Source organism: Diceros bicornis, chromosome 13, assembly GCF_020826845.1.
Source record: "Diceros bicornis minor isolate mBicDic1 chromosome 13, mDicBic1.mat.cur, whole genome shotgun sequence".
Lineage (NCBI taxonomy): Eukaryota > Metazoa > Chordata > Mammalia > Perissodactyla > Rhinocerotidae > Diceros > Diceros bicornis.
This window is the reverse complement of record NC_080752.1, coordinates 29,714,450-29,738,041: the sequence shown is the minus strand read 5'-3', so window position 1 is coordinate 29,738,041 and position 23,592 is coordinate 29,714,450. Positions and strand designations below refer to the sequence as shown.

Below are 23,592 nucleotides of genomic sequence, written 5' to 3'. Positions count from 1 at the left end.
TGAAGACATGTTTGGTTGTCACACTGGAGGGGAGGCGCTACTGGCATCTTGTTGGTCGAGGCCAGGGATGCTGCTAAATATCCTACAATGCAGAGGGCAGCTCCCCACAGCAGAGAATTATCTGGCCCCAAATAGTGCCGAGGTTGAGAAACCCTGGTCTAGATAAAGATTCTGCCCCCAACGCCCTCACTGAGATTATTAAGATAAGTCTTGACTATATTATGTGCAATATGCTTCTGACTCCCTTTACTTTGCTGCTGATAAAACTCACTATGTAGGTTTTCTTCCCTCATAAGAAAGTGCCAGTCTCCATGATCTTGCTGTTGCTAACACGAAGGTAAATTATTACACTGAATAGTCAGTTCTCTGATAAACATCTGATTCAAAGAGTAATATCAAGACCACCAAAATTCAATTCAAAACTGGAATTTGACAGTGATAATGATTCATGAACCTGAATACAAGAACAGAGACTCAACATTGCATTTTCTACTTTTGAAAACCTTTGCCTTATTTAAAAATTTAGAAAGTTGGACTTACTCTCCTGTAGGCTCCAGTTCACTGATCTCAAACCAAACCAGAAGATCATACTTGCTCATGCTCTGGCCAAGGCTGGTTTTGCTCATGGTGTTCAACTTGGTGGCTGGAACTTTTAAAAGTTTTTAGAAAATGTCAAAATCTTGTCCACGTCTACTAAGTAAAAGTATAAGCTCTAATGTCAGTCCTCAAGGACATACTTGGGAAAGGTGGCAAAAGTCAGAGGACAGATTTCAATGCAGAAGACCCAGAGAAACTTCACCATCAACTACATTAGTACCTCTAAATCCAGAGAACAAGGAAAATGGAGAGCCAGTGTCTTTCTCCCTCTCAATCAACTGCATCCAACAATGAGAAAACAGGTTTCGTGCAGAGTAAATGTGCTCAAAAAACCTCCCTTAGAGTCTCACATTTGGTGGCATACAGAGCATTGTAACCATGTGGGAGAGACCATGTGGGCAGAGTCTCACACATCACAGGGGCTCATCAAAGCTGGTGTGGGGGACTGAAGACTCATCCTCCACCTCAGAGGTTCCCAAACCTCCCTGCAAACGAGAGTCGTCTGGGGATCTTAAAGATGGCAAAGCCCAGCCCACACCCCAGGCCAATTAAATCACAATCTCCAGGGGGTAGGACCTAGTCCTCTGAGAGGTGTGAAACCCCCCAAGTGATTCCAATGTGCAGACAGCTTTGGGAACCACTAGTCAAATAAGTAAACACAGGATTCTGTAAATGATCTTATCTTACACATTTTCTTCAGATTTAAATTCCATATTCTCAACTGTACTGATGAGATAAATTAGCCAAAAACCCAGTATTTCCAAGAATTTCAGATTCTACATGGTGGGCTTTTTGAAACACTACACAGAAGTTCTAAAGTCTGGCAATACAAAGAGGGTTCTCTGCCCAGAATCTGAGAGCACTCGAATCCAGTGACTTGGGATCTAATTATTGCTCAACCACTAACTAGCTACGTGACTTTGGTTGAGTCACTTAACTTCTGGGAGTCTGTTTCCTCATCTATAAAATGAAGATCATGATATTTAGCCTGCTGTCTCAAAAAGGTATCATGAGGATACACTGACACAATGCATCTAAAAGGCCTTTACGAATCATACAGCACCATTCCAGTGGGAAGCCTATCAGCATTATTCACTCCAGCTGAATTCCACAGGAGTTAGTGATGCTAATCAAGAAAAAAATAGGGTTACTGATTCTGGCGGTTATCTGAGGGTCAGAAAGCAAAACAATCCAGCACAGAAAAAAAACCAAACAACTCATCTTCCAGTAAAAATCTTTAAAATGAAAAATACTATTGCAAAGAAACCAAACAAACAAAATAAGGAGGCCCTCACCCCTAGGGTGATGTAAAAGAGGCACAAGTAGAGAAGGTGATTCCTAAAATCTCTCTGAAGGAAATGTGATATGATCTTGACACTGTGCTGAACTTGACATTCAGCTCATGTAGCAAACAGAAACATCAGTGTTCCATACACAGAAAGCCAGGCTTTAGCACAAGCCCCTGAGGATAGTTCTACATCTAAGGCAGAGCAAATTTAGCTACTAACCATCTCGTTTAGGTACCCTCTCGCTCTGGCAGCTGGGAACTGGCAGAAAGAGAAAAGGCGGCAATGTGTCAGCCCCATCCTGGAAGGTGGCAACAGCGGAGGACGCAAGCACGTTGGCGTGCTCAGAAAATGTGTCCAACACATGCACATTCACATAGCCAGATACGAGAAATCGAATCAGTGCAATCTTTCTCTCATGGTCTGAAGGCAGGATGGAGATGAGGAGTAGAGATGGAGAATGAGCACAGGGTGGGGTGGGAATGTGGCAAGTGAGCAATGAGGAAAAAGGACGAAAATAAACAAAGAAAAATCAAAACAAGATACATGAACATGCAGAATAAACTTAATATGCAAAGAAATGCCCAGTCACCTGACAGTTATGGGAAGTTACATACAAAGCAGAGAGATTTAGGAACAGGGAACTTATCAAAATCTGCAATAAGAAGACCAGAGAATTGGCAGGCATAGAGCTCTATTGTTTCCCACTTCTTATTTTAAATCAAGAACGAAGAATTCTAGTTCCTGTTAGATACCGGAGTACGCAAGGATACATAAAAGTGGAGCAGGAATTTGAATATGATTTTTATCCGAAAAGTCACTGAGAGTAAGAGATGTATTTACACAGAGAACGTCATACAAAGGATACAGGTAGAGCTCACCTGGCTTGGAGAGCGGCATGGGCGGAGGGAAGAATCGTCGAGATGGCTGAGGTGGACTGCAAAGGAAGGGAGACAAAGTTCTTCAAGACTAAAAAGATTCTCATTTGATATTAATGGCATGTTTAAATCCTCTTCAGAAACAGATCATTTGCATTTTCAACTCTGACATAATATCAGATAACAGACATAATCTCACACAGTAAAACTGGGGCTCATACATTTTAATAAAAGTCCCCTTGTAAGTCATAGCTAATAAAAAATTTTCTATTAACACTGACACTCTGCCATCATGCAAAAGTCTTTGTCATTGTTCTCCTCACCAACTCTGATATCTCCACTTAGAGCTTATGCTTCATAAAGTTCTGGGTGGTTAGGAACACTATACATGATTTTCATGTTATATCCCTATCATCTCAACTTCCTATCCTATTCAAAGACTCTTCCCACAAAAAGATGGTACTCAAGGTCACCTGGGCAAAATTCAACTTTCTCTACCTACAATTAGTGATGAGGTGGCTTAGAAAAAAGGTGGTGAAGTTTCTAAAGTTTCAAGTTTCTATGAAAACATATGGTATTATACAAAACTATTATTTAGTTATCTTAATCCCTCAAAAGATTTCTTCCTTTCCAGCAAGTGACAACAACACCATCAACAAGAATCGCTTATTTGGTCCAAACCTGTTAAGCTCCTGTCCTTGCAGGTGAAGTGGGTGCTGCTGATAATGCCCAAAGACTTCAAATACTATAGGCTTAGTTTTGATGTATTCCACAAATGATTCAGTGACCTCCACTGCAATCTAATAAGGAATAAAGCCAAGTTAGATTAGAGAAAGATCTGTTATAAGAAAACACATTTTTGCTGCAAACAGAACATTAGCACTTTTGAGTACTCACTATGTGCTGGGTATTTTACTATGCAGGCCTGCCACACCAAAACATAGGGGGTCCTCTCTGTTTTTTTTCTGTTTTTTTGTGAGGAAGATCAGCCCTGAGCTAACATCTGCCAATCCTCCTCTTATTGCTGAGGAAGACTGGCCCTGAGCTAACATCCGTGCCAATCTTCCTCCACTTTATGTGGGACGCCGCCACAGCATGGCCTGACAAGCAACGTGCCGGTGTGCACCCGGGATCTGAAGCCAGGCCCCTAGCATCGGAGAGCGCGCACTTAACCGCTATGCCACGGGGCCAGCCTCGGTCCTCTCTGGTTTTCATCTAAAGTAACTTCACTAAGCTCTGGCATTCAGGACCCTCCATCACCTGCCCCAACTGACCTCTGGCCCCCTGCTGCTCTTCTCACACTTATTGTTTCAGTTCAGTCAAACTCACCTGCTGCTCCTTTCACCTGCTCTGTCCCCTGTTGTACCCAAGGACTGGCCCAGGCTGCAGCCCTGCCTGGAAGGCCTTCCCATATCTCCATACCTCTAAATCATTCCTACACTTCAAGGCCCAGTTCAAACAGTAGCAATAATACAGAAAAATGACTGCTGACTATGTGCCAGGTACAATGCCAAGTTTGACTCATCTTTTCTTATTTATACTAGAAGTTCCCCCACCTCCTTTCTCAACCCAACCATCCATCTCCCAAACAGAAAAAGTAACTTCAAGTATCTTTCCATTAATGGAAATAACTTTCCCTTCTCTCTACTCCCATTGCATTTAATGAATACCTTTCTAATGTCTTTATATCTTGTACTACTGTTGTTTAAATATGCATTTTATTTCCCCTATCATAGTTCTAAGCACTTTGGGGGCATAATCATCTGAGATTCATTTGTGCATTCCCCAGTGGTGTCAGGCACAGTCCTCGAGCACAATAAGCCAGTCAATATTTATCAGATACATGCATGCTCATATTTATACAATTAAACATAAAAAAGAAAATAGTGTGTTTTGTGTTTGCTACTCCATTTTTGGAGTTGTCCTTTCCTCTTGTACTTTAAGGAGTGGATATGGTTAGCAAGAAAATGAACCTGTTTCATGTAATGGTGAAGATCCTGGATCTAGAGCTACATTTCACTGGGTTCAAACCCCACCTCTACCTCTTCCTAGCTTTGTAATCTTGGTGAGCGACTTTAACTGCTCTGTGCCTTAGTTATCTCAGCTATAATATAGGGATTATGATAGTTCACGGCACAAAGGTGAGGATTAAATGAATTAAGACACAAAAGAGGGCTGGCCCCGTGGCTTAGCGGTTAAGTGCGCGCGCTCCACTGCTGGCGGCCCAGGTTCAGATCCCGGGTAGGCACCAACGCACCGCTTCTCTGGCCACGATGAGGCCGCATCCCACATACAGCAACTAGAAGGCTGTGCAACTATAACATACAACTATCTACTGGGGCTTTGGGGGAAAAAAAATAAAATAAATAAAAATTAAAAAAAAAAAGACACAAAAGAGCACTTAGAACTGTAACTAACATGAAATAAGTTCTCAATGAATGTTAGCTATTGTGACGAGGATGACTTTTGAACAGAGTTTGAGTGAACCTTCCTAGAGGATATGGAAGGTCTGTTTTCTTATTCCACATATGAGAGAGTTGTAGGAGGTATTAATGGATTAATCATAGTATCAGCTGCAAGGAAAACAGACTCTGAATCTTAATTTAGCTACAAAAGGTATTTAATAGTTTCCACATTATTTCCAACGGAGCAACATGAGTATCTTATGGTTTAAAGGACAACATATTAACTTGAACAAAACTCATATTAAACATGCTTATTTTTCTAGGAAGGAAACACTAAAAACAACTCACTACATGTAAACTGATGGAAGATTTTACTGGCAAACCAACCCCCACATGACTCACGGGGCCCACTGTAATTCAGAGAAGAAGCCTGGCTGCTCTGTCCACTGAGGATTAGCTCACCACTCTAGCCACTGGCTCCATTGTCTATTCTCCCCAGGGGGCTCCCTCCAGCACAGCAGCTCAGATCGTCCTCCTCTCTCGGCTGAGAAAGCCACACGTGACCACTGCCTCACAACAGCCACTATAAGGCACACAAACTTGCAAAATGTTTGGAGAAAATGTCCCTGTCACTTACATTCTGCACATGATAAAAGCCCAGAGGACTTCCTCTGCCATTGTTTTTGAGGGGTTCAGTGGAGAACGCTTCATCATGGCGATGCAAAAAGCTTAATTAAAAAAACAAGACACATGAATTTCACATTAAACCGTTTCAAAATCTATGTTTTAAGAGCTCAACTTGGATCCTATGGAAAGAGGCATCCTACTTAAGCAGAGCCTTCGAGACTTTGTTAGTTATATTTCCTTGTCAAGAACATTTTCCATATCACTCAAATAGCATTTTAGATTTTATTTCAAAAATGACTGAAAATTAACTGACCCTAATCACTTAACCATGTGGATGTAAATGCAAGAATATTTTAGAGAGCGTGAAGAGTGAATTCAGTGAATTCCTGTTCCTTTGTAGAAGTTTTTTACTGAGAACAAAAATTATGAAATCGCTTTGTGTAGGAATGATCTGGCAGATTCAAGTTTGTATAAGGCAGTACTAAAGGCTGTATTTGTCATACTTGCCTAGGAGTCTAAGACCAGCTAAGAGTAGATTCAAATGTCACCTCTTCCAGGAAGTCTTCCCTGACTCATCCAAATAGTTCTGTGTTCCCACACCACTAGGGACATATTTTTCTTCCACAGCAATGATTTCACTGTTTGTAATAAGTGAAGTAAGTTTGTAATAAGTAAAGGGAAGACACCTGTCTCCCCAAAAGACAACAAGTGTTTCCTACAGGGCTCAAAATATAGAATATACTCCTGAAATATTTGTTTGTTTGTTTGTTTTTGTGAGGAGATCAGCCCTGTGCTAACATCTGCCAATCCTCCTTTTTTGCTGAGGAAGACTGGCCCTGGGCTAACATCCGTGCCCATCTTCCTCCACTTTATATGGGACACCGCCACAGCACGGCTTGACAAGCAGTGTGTCGGTGCACACCCGGGATCCAAATCGGCGAACCCCGGGCCGCTGCAGCAGAGCGCGCGCACTTAACCGCTTGCACCACCGGGCCGGCCCATCCTGAAATATTTGTTGAATCAATAGGCTATGTTTTTTTATTCTCACAAATAGTGAAATTTTATTGTTCTCTCTCCCTCCCTATTATTAGTCTGAAATAAAAAGTGGAGAATTAAAAAATACTCAATACAAAGATTTACTGTCAGATAGAAAATATCCATCAGAAGAACATTCCACACCCCTCAAGAAAAAAGAGGAAAAAGGAAAATGAATAGGGGGTAGAGGCAGCAGAAGTATGAACTCCCTGTCTTCCAAAGTAGTTGAGTGAGTCTGAGGACAGTAGTGTACTTTTCCCAGGCATTCCAAATCACTGATGTCACGTATTTCTGACACTGTAGCATTCTGTACTACATGTACCTTTTTCTATTTGCTTTCTTCTCATTCTTCTCCTTACCTCTCTCCCTCTCCTTCTCTTATTCTTTTTTTTTTTGAGGAAAATTAGCCCTGAGCTAATGTCCATTGCCAATCCTTTTTTTTTTTTTTTTTTTTTTTTGCTGAGGAAGATTGGCCCTCAGCTAACATCCATGCCCATCTTCCTCCACTTTATATGGGATGCCGCCACAGCACGGCCCGATAAGTGGTGTGCAGGGCTGCACCTGGGATCTGAACCTGCAAATCCTGGGCCGCCAAAGCGGAGGGCACGAACTCAACTGCTACGCCACTGAGTTGGCCCCTCCTTCTCTTCTTACTCCATTTTTTTTTCCTTCCAATTTTTTCCTCTCTGGACTATACATGTACCTGCCAGAGGCCCCATGGGCATCAGTTGATCTCTGACCTACACTCCTCCAGTGCTCTGCGTGGAGCAGGCATAAATATCCTGGGCTTCCACACTGGTGACACAGGAAATCATTCACATTGCTCTACAGTGGGCCTTCCCTATACAGGCCAGATGAGAGTCTATAAAAACCCAAGAAGAATTTGAGTCTTCTTTCAACACGAGTCAACATGCCCTATCTCCCAGAGCTAATGCCAGCTGGAGATGCTGCTCTTTTTAGGAGATTTTAGGGCAAAAGTCACCACACCATTATTGCCATTCAGATGTCAGTTAAGCAAGTAGATCTTTTCTATAAAATATATCAGTTGCCTGACTAGAATAATAGTGAAAAGTTCAAAAAAACTGATTCATCTGGCCAATGCCATCCCACCCTAAATTTAAGGCTGCTAGTGAAAACACATTAAATGGGCAAAATCAATATTGGATGGATAATATTTCAACAACAATTATGAGTTCTAGCAAATGATATTAGAGGCTTACTATGCAATAATCACATTTAAACTCAGGACTTGGCTAAAATCTATATAAAGGCAATCCTTTATAAACTCCATTAGGACCCCTAAGAAGGGCAAGGCACACACTGAGGGGAGAGGGATGGCAGAACTCTAAAGCAGCCTTTTGGTGTCACCAGTGGCAAACTGGGGGCTTCAAGAATAGGGTGAGTCAGACTTCATTCTCTTGTACTGTGGCCCTTTCCAAGTACCGAAAAGATATATTGATGTTTGGAGGTATTAAAACTTAGGATTCTCAAAAAAGTGTTTTCCTAGGGACCTCTTGAGAAGAAAGCATCTAGAGGGTTACAGGATAGAGCTTGTAAGTGGGTGAGAAATGAAACCTGTCACATCTTTTCTACATACTAGCTTTTTTTCAGTTGACGTAGAATTTCACTGTTCTTTATACTATTTAAATTTTCCTCTTCTCAAGTATTAAATAAGCATAATTGGTACCTGGATAACTCACTGCTTTCAGACTTGTTTATTAATAAGACATTTCAGTATGAACAGCATTAAAAAGACTAATAAATAGGCTTATCTGGATTAGATCCTCTATTCCTGGCAGGGGGGATAGTTTGCAACAGAACCTTCTAGCTGGATGCATGGCCATACTCCTCCCCACAATGAACTCTGTTTTATTCCATGGAAGGTTTCCGGTTCTTACTTCCATCTTGAGTGAAGAAAGCATTTTATTTCAGAGACTGGTAGTCATTTATCTCTCAAGAGTGTTAATATCTCACAAATGTAAAGCACTCTATAGTGCACAAAGGACGCCATGTGGGTTAAATGCTAGGTAGGCAGAGCAAAGGGGCAGCTTACTTGAACTGACAGAAGATATCTGCATACTCTGGGAGGATTCCACTGGCCTGCAACACTGTTACACGGAAAGTGAAGGCACTGCCCAGTTTCAGGTGGTTGCCAATCTCTTCTGAAAACCCTTCCATTACCATCTTACCATCCAGCAAAGTGCTTGACTTCAAATCTAAAGAGGGTCAAATGAACACAGATATGGTTCAAATAATGCACAGACCACCTTTCAAAGAAGAGAGAATAAGACGTTCTTTCTATTCCTAGTTGATGAAAGCGACTATCTTCCTCGACAATGGTCAATATTTTTCCCTCTTTGAAAACATCCCCAATCATAGTAAACTCTGTCTACGTACCCAAATCATTCATTCGGTTGATTTCTTCTGGAGGAGTGATGACCTCAGAACTCTGACCCTGTCCTTCCACAATCCTCAGCTCCTCCAAGGACAGACCAGAACGAGTCATTGCAACTGAAGAAAAGTCACTCTGAAAACAAGGTAGGGTAGATTAGTATATAGCATGTTTTTCTCCAGTTTCCTTACTTACGTTTATTTGCCCAACAAATAATAGTGATTGGAAAATTATGTCGATTAAGAGCTGCGTGAGAAAAGGCAATACAATAAAATAGAAACGTTGGGCTTTCACCTTTACCGTTGTAATTGTTCAACATGTCCCATATTCTACTGAACAACCCTGTGGTTACCTATACTTTTTAGTTCTAGGTAGAATTGTTCTCCAGTGCTGAACCTCCTGCTTATAAACCTGTGTACTTCTTTCTCCTTCCATAAGGTTTTCCTCTTCCTGGAAGGCTTCTCACCTGATTAAAGTACTCGTTATCAAAAGATATTTTAGCTGTTCCCGACTGTCGAATTCCAGAGCCATAATCAGGAGCTTCTTCATCCGCTAAGTAGAAAAAAAAATAAGCAAAAAACAAGCAAGAGATAGAATGAGACTACATATAGGGCAGAGGGGCAATGACTCTTATTGGATTATAGAATAAATAGGAAAGTAGTGGAGATTCAGGGTTCAAGAACTTTAGCACAAGAGGAGACACTAAAGAACAAGTTTTTTGCACAAGAAAGAAAGGAGACCGAAGCAGTAAAATCACATGGGCTGCTTCCAACTCTACTCAGGTAAACTTATCAATTCTTTAACTCAAATGAGACTAGTGAACAAAGAAATCAGTTTTATGCTTGATATTGTTCAAATGTCATACCTAGAAATACTGCCCCCTTCACTTGGCAAAATTATATTCAACAATACTCAAAAAATATTTGAAAATATTAGACTATAGTTATGGAAAATTCCATAAACTCAACACTGGTGACTATGTCACAGATTGCCATGGGGGAAAAGCTAAGAGGTCACTAAACACAGCATAGTGTTTAGAAATTAAAACAGAAAAATTACAGGAAACGGCCACATTCGTTCCTCGGAATGTAGGGTGGATCATGGAAAAGTGTCAAGTATCAGAATCTTGACCCATGCATTATAAAATAGTAGCCAAAGGACAGAAATGTCTAGCAGAAGTACCCTGAGAGAAAATTTGGCAAGAAAAAGTCCTGAAAATCCTTTGTTACTTCTGAAGCAGTTAAGATACAATATTTAAAATGCAAATGACTTTTATAAAGTTAATCTAAGAGTTGTTCTTCATGTTAAAGGAAATCCCTTTACCCCATTATTCCAAAATAGCAGTAACCCAGACTAAACAGAATCGATTTATGATCCTTGGGAACAATAGTTAGAAAGGAAGCAATAAAAGCTTTCTCCAAGACAGACAAACGCACCACAGTTTGTACGTGTAACTGAAGCCTGGCCCATATAGCACTAGCCTGCTTTGTCTCTAGGCAAAGAATCCACAGCTCTAATTTCAGAATAGGGTCACCCACCTGCAATGGCCTGTACAGCCACACGAAGAAATCCCCGCACTTCACCCTTCTCGCTGACAACGGCCACCCTGTGAATCAGAGGCACGGGATACAGCAGGTTGCTCAGGTAAACAAATGCCCTAGAGACAGAAACAGGGAGACAAACATCTGAGCACCCCACAGACAGAGAAGCTGGATTTTAGATTTACTGAGGATATCTTCATGAAACTGTGAGCTGGCTTCTGGGTGTTATCTTAAGATCAACTCTCTGTTCTGTACTTAGACTGCCCCCAGTTGCTCTTTCAGCACAGACCATATATAAACAAATGCAAATGCTTGGTAAAGTAGCCGACAAAGACCAACTGACACCAAATTACTCCCTATAAAAATTACCACTGTAGGTAAAAGAGTAACAATTGGAAGTAGACTTTCAAGATACTGCTCTATGAATACTGCTAAAGGTAGGGAAAAAGGAGCCCACTAAAGAGCTTAACCTTTTAATGTAGGAAATTATAAAGAGGTTTTGTTTTGTTTTTCCCAATAGATAAAACAGAAATCAGGAAACAAAAAAGGCAAGGAAATGTGACTGAAATACAGTTAATACATTCTAAAACAGATTTCAAGTCACAGCGTTACAGGTCTTTATTTTCACTCTAAGAAATGACTATTATCTTTAGGCAGTGTGACTGACGCATATGGGCAGAGAGGCTATGTCGCCAGAAGTTTCTCTTTTTTTTTTCTTTTTTTGGTGAGGAAGATTGGCCCTGAGCTAACATCTGTTGCCAATCATCCTCTTTTTGCTTGAGGAAGATTGTCACTGAGCTCCCATCTGTGCCAGTCTTCCTCTATTTTGCATGTGGGATGCCACCACAGCGTGGCTTGATGAGCAGTGTATAGATTCACGCCAGGATCCAAACCCGCAAACCCTGGGCTGCCATAGTGGAGCACGCGAACTTAACCACTACACCACCGGGCCAGCCCCTAGCCTGAAGTTTCTGAGTAGCGAGCTTATAGGAGACTCTAGATGGGCATCAAGATAAATCCCAAGGGAGAAGAAAATCAATGATCCCTAAAGGGTGGCTTTTGCTCCTAAAGTCTAAAAAATCTAATTCAGAAATGCACATACAAAAGCTAAGTTACAGACCTAACATTTTCTATTTCAAACGAACTAGCAAAATCCTATCACATCTGTACTTTTTTCTTCTTTCATTATTTTGTAGCTATTGATTTTTTTTAAAGCAATAAAAACTGGTGATCACAAAACTTAAGAGTGTTCATTCCAATTAGTGGATGGGAAATAAAATCTAGTTCCTGCTGTTACTCCTGTCTTCCCACTGGGTATATGCTGATCTTTGAACACAAGACAAGACAAAGAGTAAACATTTGCATCAAGAAATCAAACATAACTAAACGTGACACATATGCCTGTCTGCTTCTTTTCCTGCTCTCTGCTCTCTGAAATCTACTACAAAACAAAGAGAAAAGGAAGATGGAGTGGATTCTTGAGATTTCAACTCAAAGTAATGAAAACAATTCTGAAAATAGACAAAATACAACACAGAAAAACAAATGTTAATAAAACTTTAAGAGTATAAATGAAATATGAATGAAAAAGATAACAAAAATAACTGCAAGTGAACACTGAATCAGATCAAATGAAGTCCACTTCCCTTTCAGTCTGCTCCAAAGGCGGGGAAGGCAATGCTAAGAAACAGGTTAAAGCTTTGTTTACAAAATTTAAAAATGAAGTGTCTTCTGAAAAGGATTACAAATGAGACTCTCAAATATCAACTACTGTGACAGAGTTTAAAGACTAAGAATTTGGCATAAGGTACCAAATGGATAATTTCACTTCCAAAGTCCACACACATACAGACCACCTTCATCTCTGAATGGCATCCCAGCCAGAGGTGCCCACTTTCAATGCCGGGGCCATTAGAGAGCCAGCACAGCACATGTGCTCATGTCCCTGCCTGGAGTCCTCTCTGAACTCTACTACCCACCTCATGCCTTTGATTTCACAACTTCAGGTCTTATTCCAAACACCACTCTCTCATGACAGGTCCCCCCAATGTTATATGATCTCAGTAACACACATGATTCCATCATTGCTATGACTTACAATTATTTATATGATTATTTAATTTGTCTGTCTCACCCACCAGACTGTAAGGGGCAGGAACCAAGCTGGTTTTGTCTGCAGAGGGCCGGGAATATTTATTAAGTAAATACACTCAATAAATATCTGGTGAGTGACTGAACATCTATGAACATAAATGAACAGGAAAATAATTTGTCCTTTAAGTAGAAGTGGAAGATTCTTCAGAAAAATGGGTTATACCAGAGGTAGAGAAGCACAGCCATTCAATTTTATACTAGGTTGATTTTCAAAGCCATACTCATCTTGGATATTACCTATATAGAATGTGTTTAGATTCCTAACTATACTTAATTTGTATAGTTATTACTATTATTATTATTATTATTTATTTATTTTTTTTGCTGAGGAAGATTGGCCCTGAGCTAACATTTGTGCCAATCTTCCCTCTATTTTATATGTGGGTCACCACCACAGCATGGCTGATGAGTAGTGTAGGTCCGCACCCAGGATCCAAAACTGTAAACCGAGGCTGCCGAAGTGGAGCACATCAAACTTAACCATGTGGCCTAGCGGTTAAGTTCGGAGTGCTCCGCTTCGGCAGCCTGGGGTTCACAGGTTCGGACCTCAGGCGTACACACTGCTTATCAAGCCATGCTGTGGCAACGTCTCATATAAAGTAGAGGAAGATAGGCGTGAATCTTAGCCCAGGGCCAATCTTCCTCAGCACAAAAGAGGAGGACTGGCAATAGATGTTAGCTCACGGTTAATCTTCCTCACACAAAAAATACAGCTATTCAAAAACAGGAACTCCTGTTTTTAATTTTAAAAAAGCTTACCACTTGAAGGTACAGCAACACACACACGCACATTACAGTAAAGTTCTATTTGAGCACATACTAAAGACGAGAATCTCCTTTCTGCCTATGGCAATGACTGTTCCAAAGGTGGAAGAATAGGAAGTACTTTTATAGATTTCCTTTTTAGAAAAGAGAATTCTATAGTTTTACGGCGTGGCAGGGAGGGGCACTGGCACTGTGACTACACAACAGCACAATCACTAGACAGCTCCTTGTCCTATAATCAGTACATAGTCCTCAGCCCCAAAGCAATGCTGTATAAAAGTTCTCCTTTGAAGTTTTTTAAACTGAAATTTTTATAATGACTCTACATTCTTGAGAGTTCTTATACCTTGACCTAGCAGACTGAAGGAGAACAGGGATGAGAGAGGGGATGATGTAAAAGATACATTAGCAGAAAGTTCTGTGAAGTTACATCAAAAAGGGAAACAAATTTTGTCAACATAAAGATAAGAAAAATCAGCATAATTATGGTTCTAGCTACAGAAAGAATGTCAGTTCAGGTACTTAGGTCACAGAATAACTATCTTTTGCCCCCTTTTAACCTAGACGACTAGCTTAAATATTTTACATTTCATCCCAAATATGATGGATGGTTCAAAACATCCCAGCATGCCATAAGAGAATAGCTAAAGGGACAAGCTCTTTTATTTTCATATAAAAATTCACCAGAGGCAGCCAAGGCCAAGAAACAAAATCTACAAATGGAATTTCACAAGAAACTGGAAAATTTTACAAGTAACTTTTTTTTTGAAATCATGTGCCAATAGGGGAAATTCAATCCAGTGAATTACAAGAACAAGAAAGGAGTTACTCTTCTTACACATACAATGACCTCTACATAACTGGGTAATGTTGCATTATTATAAACTTTGTTTGTAGATGAGAAATGTAGTCAAGGGTGAAAATCAAGAGCTATCCTTCACTTTACTGATTATCCTTCACTTTATGATTTCACCTCCTCCCCTAACCTCTTTCTTGCAGAGCAAAGTTAGTTTAGAACATGGGAACCCAAACAAAAATGTCAATTCCTGAGCCATAGCTTCATAAGTATTTTATTTGCAACTCAAAGTAACGTTTATTGCTTTATACCTACACTTAAATGTGATATGATTAAAATGAATAAAAACAGAGAAAATAATACATATATCTTAAGTTAGTGAATTCCCACATTACGTGGGATTCTGACTTAAGTTTTCCATACAACTGACTCACAATACAAATAGCAAATATTCATTTTGCTAGTGTGGTGACAGAATCTGAATGATCAAAAAGATCTTTAAGGCTCTTTTTCTTCTACCTAACTCTCCATTTTACACTTGAGAATGAAGCCAATAGGCCTCAGTTTAAGTTGCCTGTCCTAAGTTAGGCTCCTCCTGACAACTAGGTCAGTGTTCTTCGCACTGTGCCATGTAAAATGAAGCTACCTATTCCTCACTGTGCGATGGCGTAAAGCACAGTGAGCAGCGTTAGAAGCTGCACAACTGGCACCCGGACCAAGCAGTATGGATAGAAACTTGATTCTAACTTCTGACTCTCTTAGAATAGGGTAGAAATGTGCTGAAGGACACAGCCAGCAATAAAATAAGGAAAGCATTATGATCCCATTATTTGTACATTGACCTACTTTTCTCAATTTTAATATAAATCAGCTTCTCTGAAATTCTAAGCATCTATTCCTGGCAATACACGAGCAGAAAACAATATTCATGGTTGTACAATCCCTTTATGTTTATACGTGGAAAAACTGAATAAATGCCCCTTTGCCATTGTAAAACCCTGAGACCATCTACTGCTACAACCGATAGTCATAATTGAGGCTTTCATTTCTATCAAAAAGCCTTTCTTTCCCCCCTTTCCATAACAGTGATCATCATCTACATTATTTATTTAGTTCTAACCAGGTAAGCAACACCATACTATAAGCTAAGTTTTAGAACCTCCTGTCTCTACTGGGTCAGGAGACTTGCTGCACTTTAATTTTTAGATAACTGGTGCTTAGCCATTTAACACTGACATAATTCCCTTATTTTTAAAGGATTCAACAATATGGGGTTCTAATGCACCAATAAAATTAAATTTAATACCTTAAAGCCTGGCCATACTTTTTTGTTAATCCAGTGAGCACTGCACCGTTGAATTTGTAATTAAAATTACTTCAGCATGAAGACTGCATTGTAGACAAAGACATCAGTATTAGGAACTGTGCATGCGAGTTCTGCATCACTGACAGATGGAGCCAGAGACAATGCCTCATTCTGGTCAACTAAACTTAACACAAAGCAGTTTCATGTAACACTGAACAATATCTATTGTTGATGGTGTCAACAGATAATTTTATGAGATTCATCATTATAGAGCCTAAAGGTAAAATTTTAGCAGAAGCCAAAGATCTATAGACAGGCTCTATGGCCTGTGAAACTGGCCAAAGAAAGGCATACATTTTAGACAAAGAGAAAACTTCACGTTCCTGATTCTTTTTTGGACTCATAGACTAAGCAAAAAACAAACCTAACTCTACTCCACATTCCACTTTTGACCTCTTGATTCCTGCTGGTGCCACGAATCCTGTAGCCTAATGTTGGACTTGCTTTGCTCTCCTTTCTCAAGTTATCCCCATATGTTTCTTCACTCACATTACCACAGAAAGGAAACATCAGACCACAATAACATTCTTCGAACCTGTAACATTTAACTCTTAACTGGAATTACTTTCTCCTCTGGAGTTTCCTCCTTCAGGAGAAAATTACTGGGCAATTTAAGACTAGTGTTCCTCCATGTAGAGTCTCCACACATTGCTGTATGCTGTACTGAGTAGACCAAGTACCTCACAAACACTGCCTGAGGGCTCTCTCTAGCCAGGTCAGCATGTCATGAATGGAACTGGCTAAAGCAAGATCATCCAAAATTGCACAAGGAGCCTCTTTAGAGCAAGAGCTGGTCCCTTTTTGCCTTTCTCACAATAACCTCACCAACCTTCCCACTAAAATGAACCATGGGGATCGGTCGTAAAACGGGTCATGCCCGTCACTGAAGAGATCTGATCCCTCCTCCGTCCCTGCGTCAGAGCCGGTGTCATCCACGAATGCCTCATCATCAAAATCCTCCATCTCATCTTGCTGCTCGTCAGCCAGCTCAGTGATGTCGGAATCGGCCGTGGAAAAAGTAGGGGAGGGTGTGCGGTCAGCAAGGCGCTCATTCACACAGCCGTGGAAAATGGGGGAGCTAGACACGAGGTAGGACGCCAATTGACACAGCCAAGGAAAGAGGAATAGTTGGTTAAACAGGAAGCTATAGGTGCCAACAGGATAGAACCCACTGGGGAATCAACACAATAAAAGCAAGTGGAAAAGCAAAAGGATAAAATAAGCATAAATCATCTGGTTCAGGTGAAAGGGAACAAGGACTGATCCTTAGAATAAGAAAAGCAAAGGAAATACATGAGCAGAATATCTCAGATAAATAATGCACTGTAAAATGTTGATGGTCTCCAGTTTACACAAAAGATCAGCAGCCAGGCCTCAAAGGAGCCACTCTACATTAGGTGAAATAATAAGGTTTAAATCTTCATTCTACGTCATCTTGGAACAGAAAACAAAATGGATGAAATGGTATACAGCAAAGCAAGTATGTGCCTTGCTTGAGTAACATGTGCATGGCCAGTTCTTCTCTTTAAAAACACTACTGTCAGAGTGGAGTGGAAAAGATTTACTTCATTTCTACAAAATTCTATGACTTCAGCTCCTCCTTTTTACCCAGTTCCTTTAAAACTATCAGAAAGTTTTTGCAATTGAAAAACAATACAAATTCTGAAATCATTAAGCTCAAACCTTATATTTCTCTGCTTTTTCTAAGCCTCTAAGAACTTGACTCAATACGGACTCACAGAGGCACTATTTGTTTTCATTAAATGTTGAAAGTAACATATACACAAAAGAGGCTCAAGTGGGCTACACCAAGGTGTGCAATTAATTCACTCTTGGCAGGCTAAAGTAAGATGAATTGCTTTAAAAAAAAAAATGAGGACATATCAGATCATGGAGAGGTTGTAGTCTGCTAAGTTGTAAGTCGTACTATGATTTTAAACTGTGCAGGATACAGACGTAGGTTTTCTTTTAAATCTATCTTGTTCAACTGTAAGACATTTTGTGAATGAGCTGAGAAGCAGGGAAGACTTGCAATTACTTTGCTTGAAAGTTTGAGACTTAAAACAAATATGCATGTTGAATAACACCAAAGGGAAATATACCAAACGACACAGTGGTTGTGAATGAATGGATAAGATTATAAATGGGGCTTTCTTATACTCTTTTTCTTTTAACTTTCTATAATATCTGCTGAGGTTTTAAGCAATTAAAACAAAACCATTCATTAGTTAAAAAGAAGACATCAATAAACTCACTACATACCTTCCTACAAGTTTGAACCAATGGAACCGATCATAAAATGGATCACTGCCAGTCATAGTGGTTTCACTTTCATCTTGGGCACCGGAGGCCATCTCACCTGCCCTGTCATACATCTCTCGCATCAAAGCCAGCCTCTGCCTACATAGTAAACATAAAGTACACTGGGTTAATATCATAAGATTGCATTAATATTTCACTTTGGAAGTATCTTGCATGCAAGATTTAAAAAAAAAGCTGCTCCCACCATTTAATGATATTAAAAAAGAATGAAGGCCAAAAGTACAGAAACCAAAACACTGAGTATCCAAAGTGTCTGAGTTTAGAGACAAGCCCCTAAAAGTCAAGAATAGCCACCTAACCTCTACTGAGTCATAGGAGAAATGTAGTTCAATGTGTATGACATCTCAAATATAACGGAATAGCAGAAAATATCCCATCATACTAAAAGCAAAGGAAGCTACATCATAACTTTCCTGTTGATTACTGATCATCATGAGATCCAGGACAGAAAAGATGATTAATTACTAGATCCAAGAAAGAAATAGATATCATGAAATTGGAACATTTAAAATATAAGAGGATCTATGGAGGCTAAACTTAAATAATATCTGCAAATGACAAAGGTGTTTGTGAAGTGGGATTCACTCACTTAGGAATAAACAGATCGATAGTACTATCACTGGTCAGCAACAGCACTGAGCAGCACAGAAAAGGAAGCAATAATGACATCACAGGGAGAAACATCTGAGGGAGCACACTTGAGCAATTCATTATTATTTCCTAACTAACACAAATAGCTTTATGAATAATGTTTTCATACTTGAGTTTCTCCAAAGACCAATAATGTGTTGCTCCGTTCTTCAGATCCTGGACTTCCACTGCCACCACTGTACGAGGGAAAGGCCTGTCTTCGTGAGTTTTTTCCATCTCAGTGGGAAGTAATTCGGGAGGCAAAGGGGAGTACAACGTGTCAGTCAGCAGAACAAACTGAAACTGCACCTAAAAGGAAAGAATAAACCATCGACAAATGGCCTTTATGTTTTCAGCAAGTAAGCTTCAGAAACAAAGCGATATAACCACGTCCAAAGGGAAAGAGGTCAAGCACCTTAGTATGTGCTCAACAAACAGCTGGTGACTGACTGAAAAAAGTGGCCACTTGTACATTAATCATTGAGAATAATCCTAATTTCAAATTAAGCTATTTACAGACTTCGTTTTCCTAGCCTGGCACAGAATTTTGCACAAACTAAAATCTCAAACATACTTTGGTTGACTGAATGAAGACTTTTGAAGAACTTATATAAGAGAAAAAAAGGTGGACCCAAGAACGCATCTCTAGTCTCTCACTAATGAGAGAAGGTGGAAACATGTCACGGTTTTCCATTTTAAACCCAGAAGATTACAACTACTACTCTTAAAAGTGTTTACTATATGGTAAGTGCTTTGCATGCATTATGTCATTTATTTCACGCTACCACTCTATATTTTCACCAGCAAATATTAATTAAATGCTATGTACAGTAGGAACAAAAAAAGGCTGCCATCATTTAGTCTACTTGAGAGCGGAGTAGATAATAAAGAATTACAAAATGAGATGGGTTGCCAAGATTATGAATGAAGAAGACATCTTATCCCCATTTTACAGAACTAGAATATAGCCCTAGAAGATCATGAGTTTTCCCAAAGTCAGGCAGTCTGTGCTCTTACCTACTATGCAGAATTGCCCCCCACTGTAACTGTAGTAATCAGGAGACTATTACACAGTGGGATATATAGAAGAATGAATCTAAGATGTGGTGTGACATCTTGGTAATAATTAAGACAATCAGTAACATTAACTGCCTTTTACCATGTCCAGGCACTATTTCAGCATGTATTCACTCTTTCATCCCTCACAAAATCCCTGGGTAGAAGGGCCAGCCTGGTGGCTTAGCAGTTAAGTGTGCGCGCTCTGATGCTGGCGGCCCGGGGTTCGGATCCCGGGCGCGCACCGATGTACCGCTTCTCTGGCCATGCTGAGGCCGCGTCCCACATACAGCAACTAGAAGGATGTGCGACTATGACATACAACTATCTACTGGGGCTTTGGGGGAAAAATAAATAAATAAATAAAATTATTAAAAAAAAAACAAAAAACAAAATCCCTGGGTAGCCGACACTGTTGCCAAGCCCATTTCGTAGATGAGAGAATGGAGGCACGGGGCTATCAGGGTCAACACAACTAGGAGAGCTAGGCTTGGAACCTGCTGTCTGGGTGCAGAGTGCACGTGTTTGTCCACTACACAAAATTGCCTCTCAGACCCTAGAAGAGGAGGGGGCACACAGATGCAAACTTAATGCTAGAAAACTAAAAGAAAATTGAGATTTTCAGAAACCCAAGAGAAACATTTTTCTACTATTAAGTTTCTCTAGCTCTTGTCAGGGATACAGTCTCCTCATTTGTAACATAAGGTATAAAACATATTACTTTTAAAATTTCATTTAATAAATATTTAATTAGTGCCTACTATGCATATGTTCCAGGCACATACATAAAATAAACTCATATATAAACCTGTTTCATAGCAAAAAGCAGCTGAGTTCACCCAAGGGAAAGGTCAGTTCAAGATGAGAGCCGTGAACCCCATCAGGCCCAGCTTCGCCTCCAGATGGCCACGTTCTCCCCATCCCGCTCCGTACCTTCTTCTTCAGTTCCACACTGATGGCATTGGCCTCCTTCAGGTAAACAGCATTGCCCCAGAGTAAGTCCCTTAATGAAGTAAACTGGTGAGACTTCCACTTCCGGAAGGCCCACTGAGCCAGCTCAAATTCATGTTGTGTCCAGGGAACTGAAAGAGCAAACGATGCATAATTAATCTCATAACTGTGCAGAAATTACCTCCCTCCTCTAAGTCATCTCTTTCATCACATTAAGATATTTTCCAGTTTTTCTCCATTCAGCTGCTTTAGTTTTCTTCTTTTCAGTAAACCTTACTAAATTCTGTTGATATTATAAAAGCAGTATATACATTTCAGAAAACCTAAAAAAACCCTACTGTTTATTTAAAACAGTACATCAAAGAAATAGATTTCTCTTGCTTTTTTTTTAAAGATACATAGCTAAGGTGTGGCTTATAATAAAGAAAAACTAGTATGTTTTACAAATTCATATATATCTATTTTTCTTTCCAGTACAGGGGGAAAAGGTCATATTTTACCTCAATACTGAAAAATAAAGAATTTACTACATAAATTAAGAGTTCCTTCAAAGTTAATTTGAAGCCCTGAGATTACTGAGAGGTTGGATGAAGAAATGAAATGTGATGAATGTTCATACTGTATTATAAGGCACTAACTAACAATTAAAGCTCTAATTCAGGGCCGGCCCCGTGGCTTAGCAGTTAAGTGCGCGTGCTCCACTACTGGCGGCCCGGGGTTTGGATCCCGGGTGCGCACCGACACACCGCTTGTCGGCCATGCTGAGGCCGCGTCCCACATACAGCAACTAGAAGGATGTGCAGCTATGACATACAACTATCTACTGGGGCTTTGGGGAAAAAAAAAGGAGGAAGATTGGCAATAGATGTTAGCTCAGAGCCGGTCTTCCTCAGCAAAAAGAGGAGGATTAGCATGGATGTTAGCTCAGGGCTGATCTTCCTCACAAAAAGAATAAATAAAGCTCTAAATCAGCTAGGAAATTCTGGAAAACTTAAGACAGGTAGGCATGACTAAGCAATGTGATTAGAAATCTGTCAGAAATACTTTAATGTACACTGATATATTCCAAAGTCCTCACTGGGAAATCCTTGACGTAAACCATAAACCAGCAAATAGAACAGAATAGCTTAACAAAGATTAAGCTCTATATTTATTTGTAACATATGTTAACTTCATATGTACAGTAATATGAGACAGTATATGTAAATTTCCCAAGAGATTTATATGGAGACTGCTCAGAAATCATGTGTTCTAAAGAACATTATCAGCCCTACTCCTACCTCATAGAACATGGCGTGGATTCTCACTGAGCATCTTTTAAATCATCGTTAAATTGACTCAGTAAAATATCAATAAAGAGTAGGGTCAACTATGATCAAATCCAGCTTTGATCACAAGTCCAAAAGATATACATAGGAAAGTTTCAGTCTCTAGATTTCACCTTCTTCCTCCTCTTCTTCCTCTTCAGTTGTTTCTGCAGCTAGGGATCGGGTCTCAACCTGCTTCTGCAAGGCCTGCAATTTACTCTCATAGTCCTGAATGAAAAGAAAGGAGATAACATGTAGGAGAAAGAGGAAATAAGAGGGAAGGAAAAGAGAAATGAAAGGAATATTGGGAAAAGTAGACAAAGCAAAAGACAAAGAAAAGAAGACAAACACATGGAACAACAATAAAAAGACATGTACAGAGAAATACTTAGGAAAAAACCACAAAGCACATAAGATAGTCTGTAATGGGTAAATGCTAAAAAAAAAATTTAACTGCCATCTCTCTCTTTCTGCTTCCTCAGACTCAAGAGTTCTTTACTTGGGATTGTGGTAGAGAAAGGGGGGATTTTGAGGGAAAAAAATGCATGTGTCCCTTAAATGCTAAAATACACTTAAGTAGTACCTTTACACATCAACGAATTTCAGAGAAAAACAATGCTAGAAAAGATTAAATTCACGATAAGATTAAATTCACCAGTATCACCAACAGTTCAATTACCTAGCTGTTTGGATGGGAAAAAATTAGAACCATAGACTCTAAAGCTCCCTATGGATGAAATATTACTATTTTTGCAGGTGTAGGATGAACTCAGCCTTCAGGTAACCAAAAGATCACAGTACTATTAGGATTGAAAAAGTCTATACATTGGATTTAGTTATCCAAGAAAGACATTTTATTTTAAAATATACTATTATAACACAAAATGTAAAACTGTAATACAAATCAGATTTACACTTAATTTCTCCATCTACTCCATGCATTCTCAATGAGGGTAACTTCACCCTGAAGAGGGCAAAAAATGGTTCTCGAGGGATAAAAAACTTACTCTTTTTATGTATAAAGCACAAATATACATACAGTATGTAAAGAGATATCTCATATATCTGAGTTATTAAAATTTCATGGTGGGGAGAGATTAGGGAAAAAAGTTCCTTGGAGTGTTGACAAAAAAAGCTTGCATTTTTTGAAAATAAAACAAGTAAGGTTAAGAGAAGAGACCTTCACATAATAAAATCCCAAATCATAGCATAAGCAGAGCATTTTAAAATATACTGCCTGGGGGCCGACCCCGTGGCTTAGTGGTTAAGTCCGCGTGCACCGCTGCTCGCGGCCCGGGTTCGGATCCCGGGCGCACACCAACGCACCGCTTCTCCGGCCATGCTGAGGCCGCGTCCCACATACAGCAACTAGAAGGATGTGCAGCTACGACATACAACCATCTACTGGGGTTTTGGGGGAAAAATAAATAAAAAATAAATAAATAAAATATACTGCCTGGGTTTCCTGCTTCTTTGGGAGTGAC

The 23,592-nt window shown here is 39.8% G+C and overlaps 1 protein-coding gene across 3 annotated transcripts in view; it reads right to left on the bottom strand.

Annotated features, from left to right (window-relative positions):
* KIF1B (kinesin family member 1B) overlaps window positions 1–23,592 on the bottom strand; it is a 140,920-nt gene that overhangs the window by 25,012 nt on the left and 92,316 nt on the right. For 2 of the 3 annotated variants that reach the window (XM_058552860.1, XM_058552861.1), the window contains exons 21-32: window positions 22,243–22,336; window positions 20,784–20,932; window positions 18,925–19,103; window positions 18,105–18,242; window positions 10,759–10,877; window positions 9,687–9,772; window positions 9,226–9,355; window positions 8,882–9,044; window positions 5,804–5,894; window positions 3,443–3,561; window positions 2,765–2,820; window positions 541–649 (exon numbers count right to left, since the gene is read on the bottom strand). In XM_058552860.1, the coding sequence (XP_058408843.1) occupies window positions 541–649; window positions 2,765–2,820; window positions 3,443–3,561; window positions 5,804–5,894; window positions 8,882–9,044; window positions 9,226–9,355; window positions 9,687–9,772; window positions 10,759–10,877; window positions 18,105–18,242; window positions 18,925–19,103; window positions 20,784–20,932; window positions 22,243–22,336 (1,433 nt within the window). Of the gene's footprint in view, window positions 1–540; window positions 650–2,764; window positions 2,821–3,442; window positions 3,562–5,803; window positions 5,895–8,881; window positions 9,045–9,225; window positions 9,356–9,686; window positions 9,773–10,758; window positions 10,878–16,671; window positions 16,921–18,104; window positions 18,243–18,924; window positions 19,104–20,783; window positions 20,933–22,242; window positions 22,337–23,592 lie in introns of all 3 variants that reach the window. The other variant, XM_058552863.1, reaches the window with a different exon arrangement.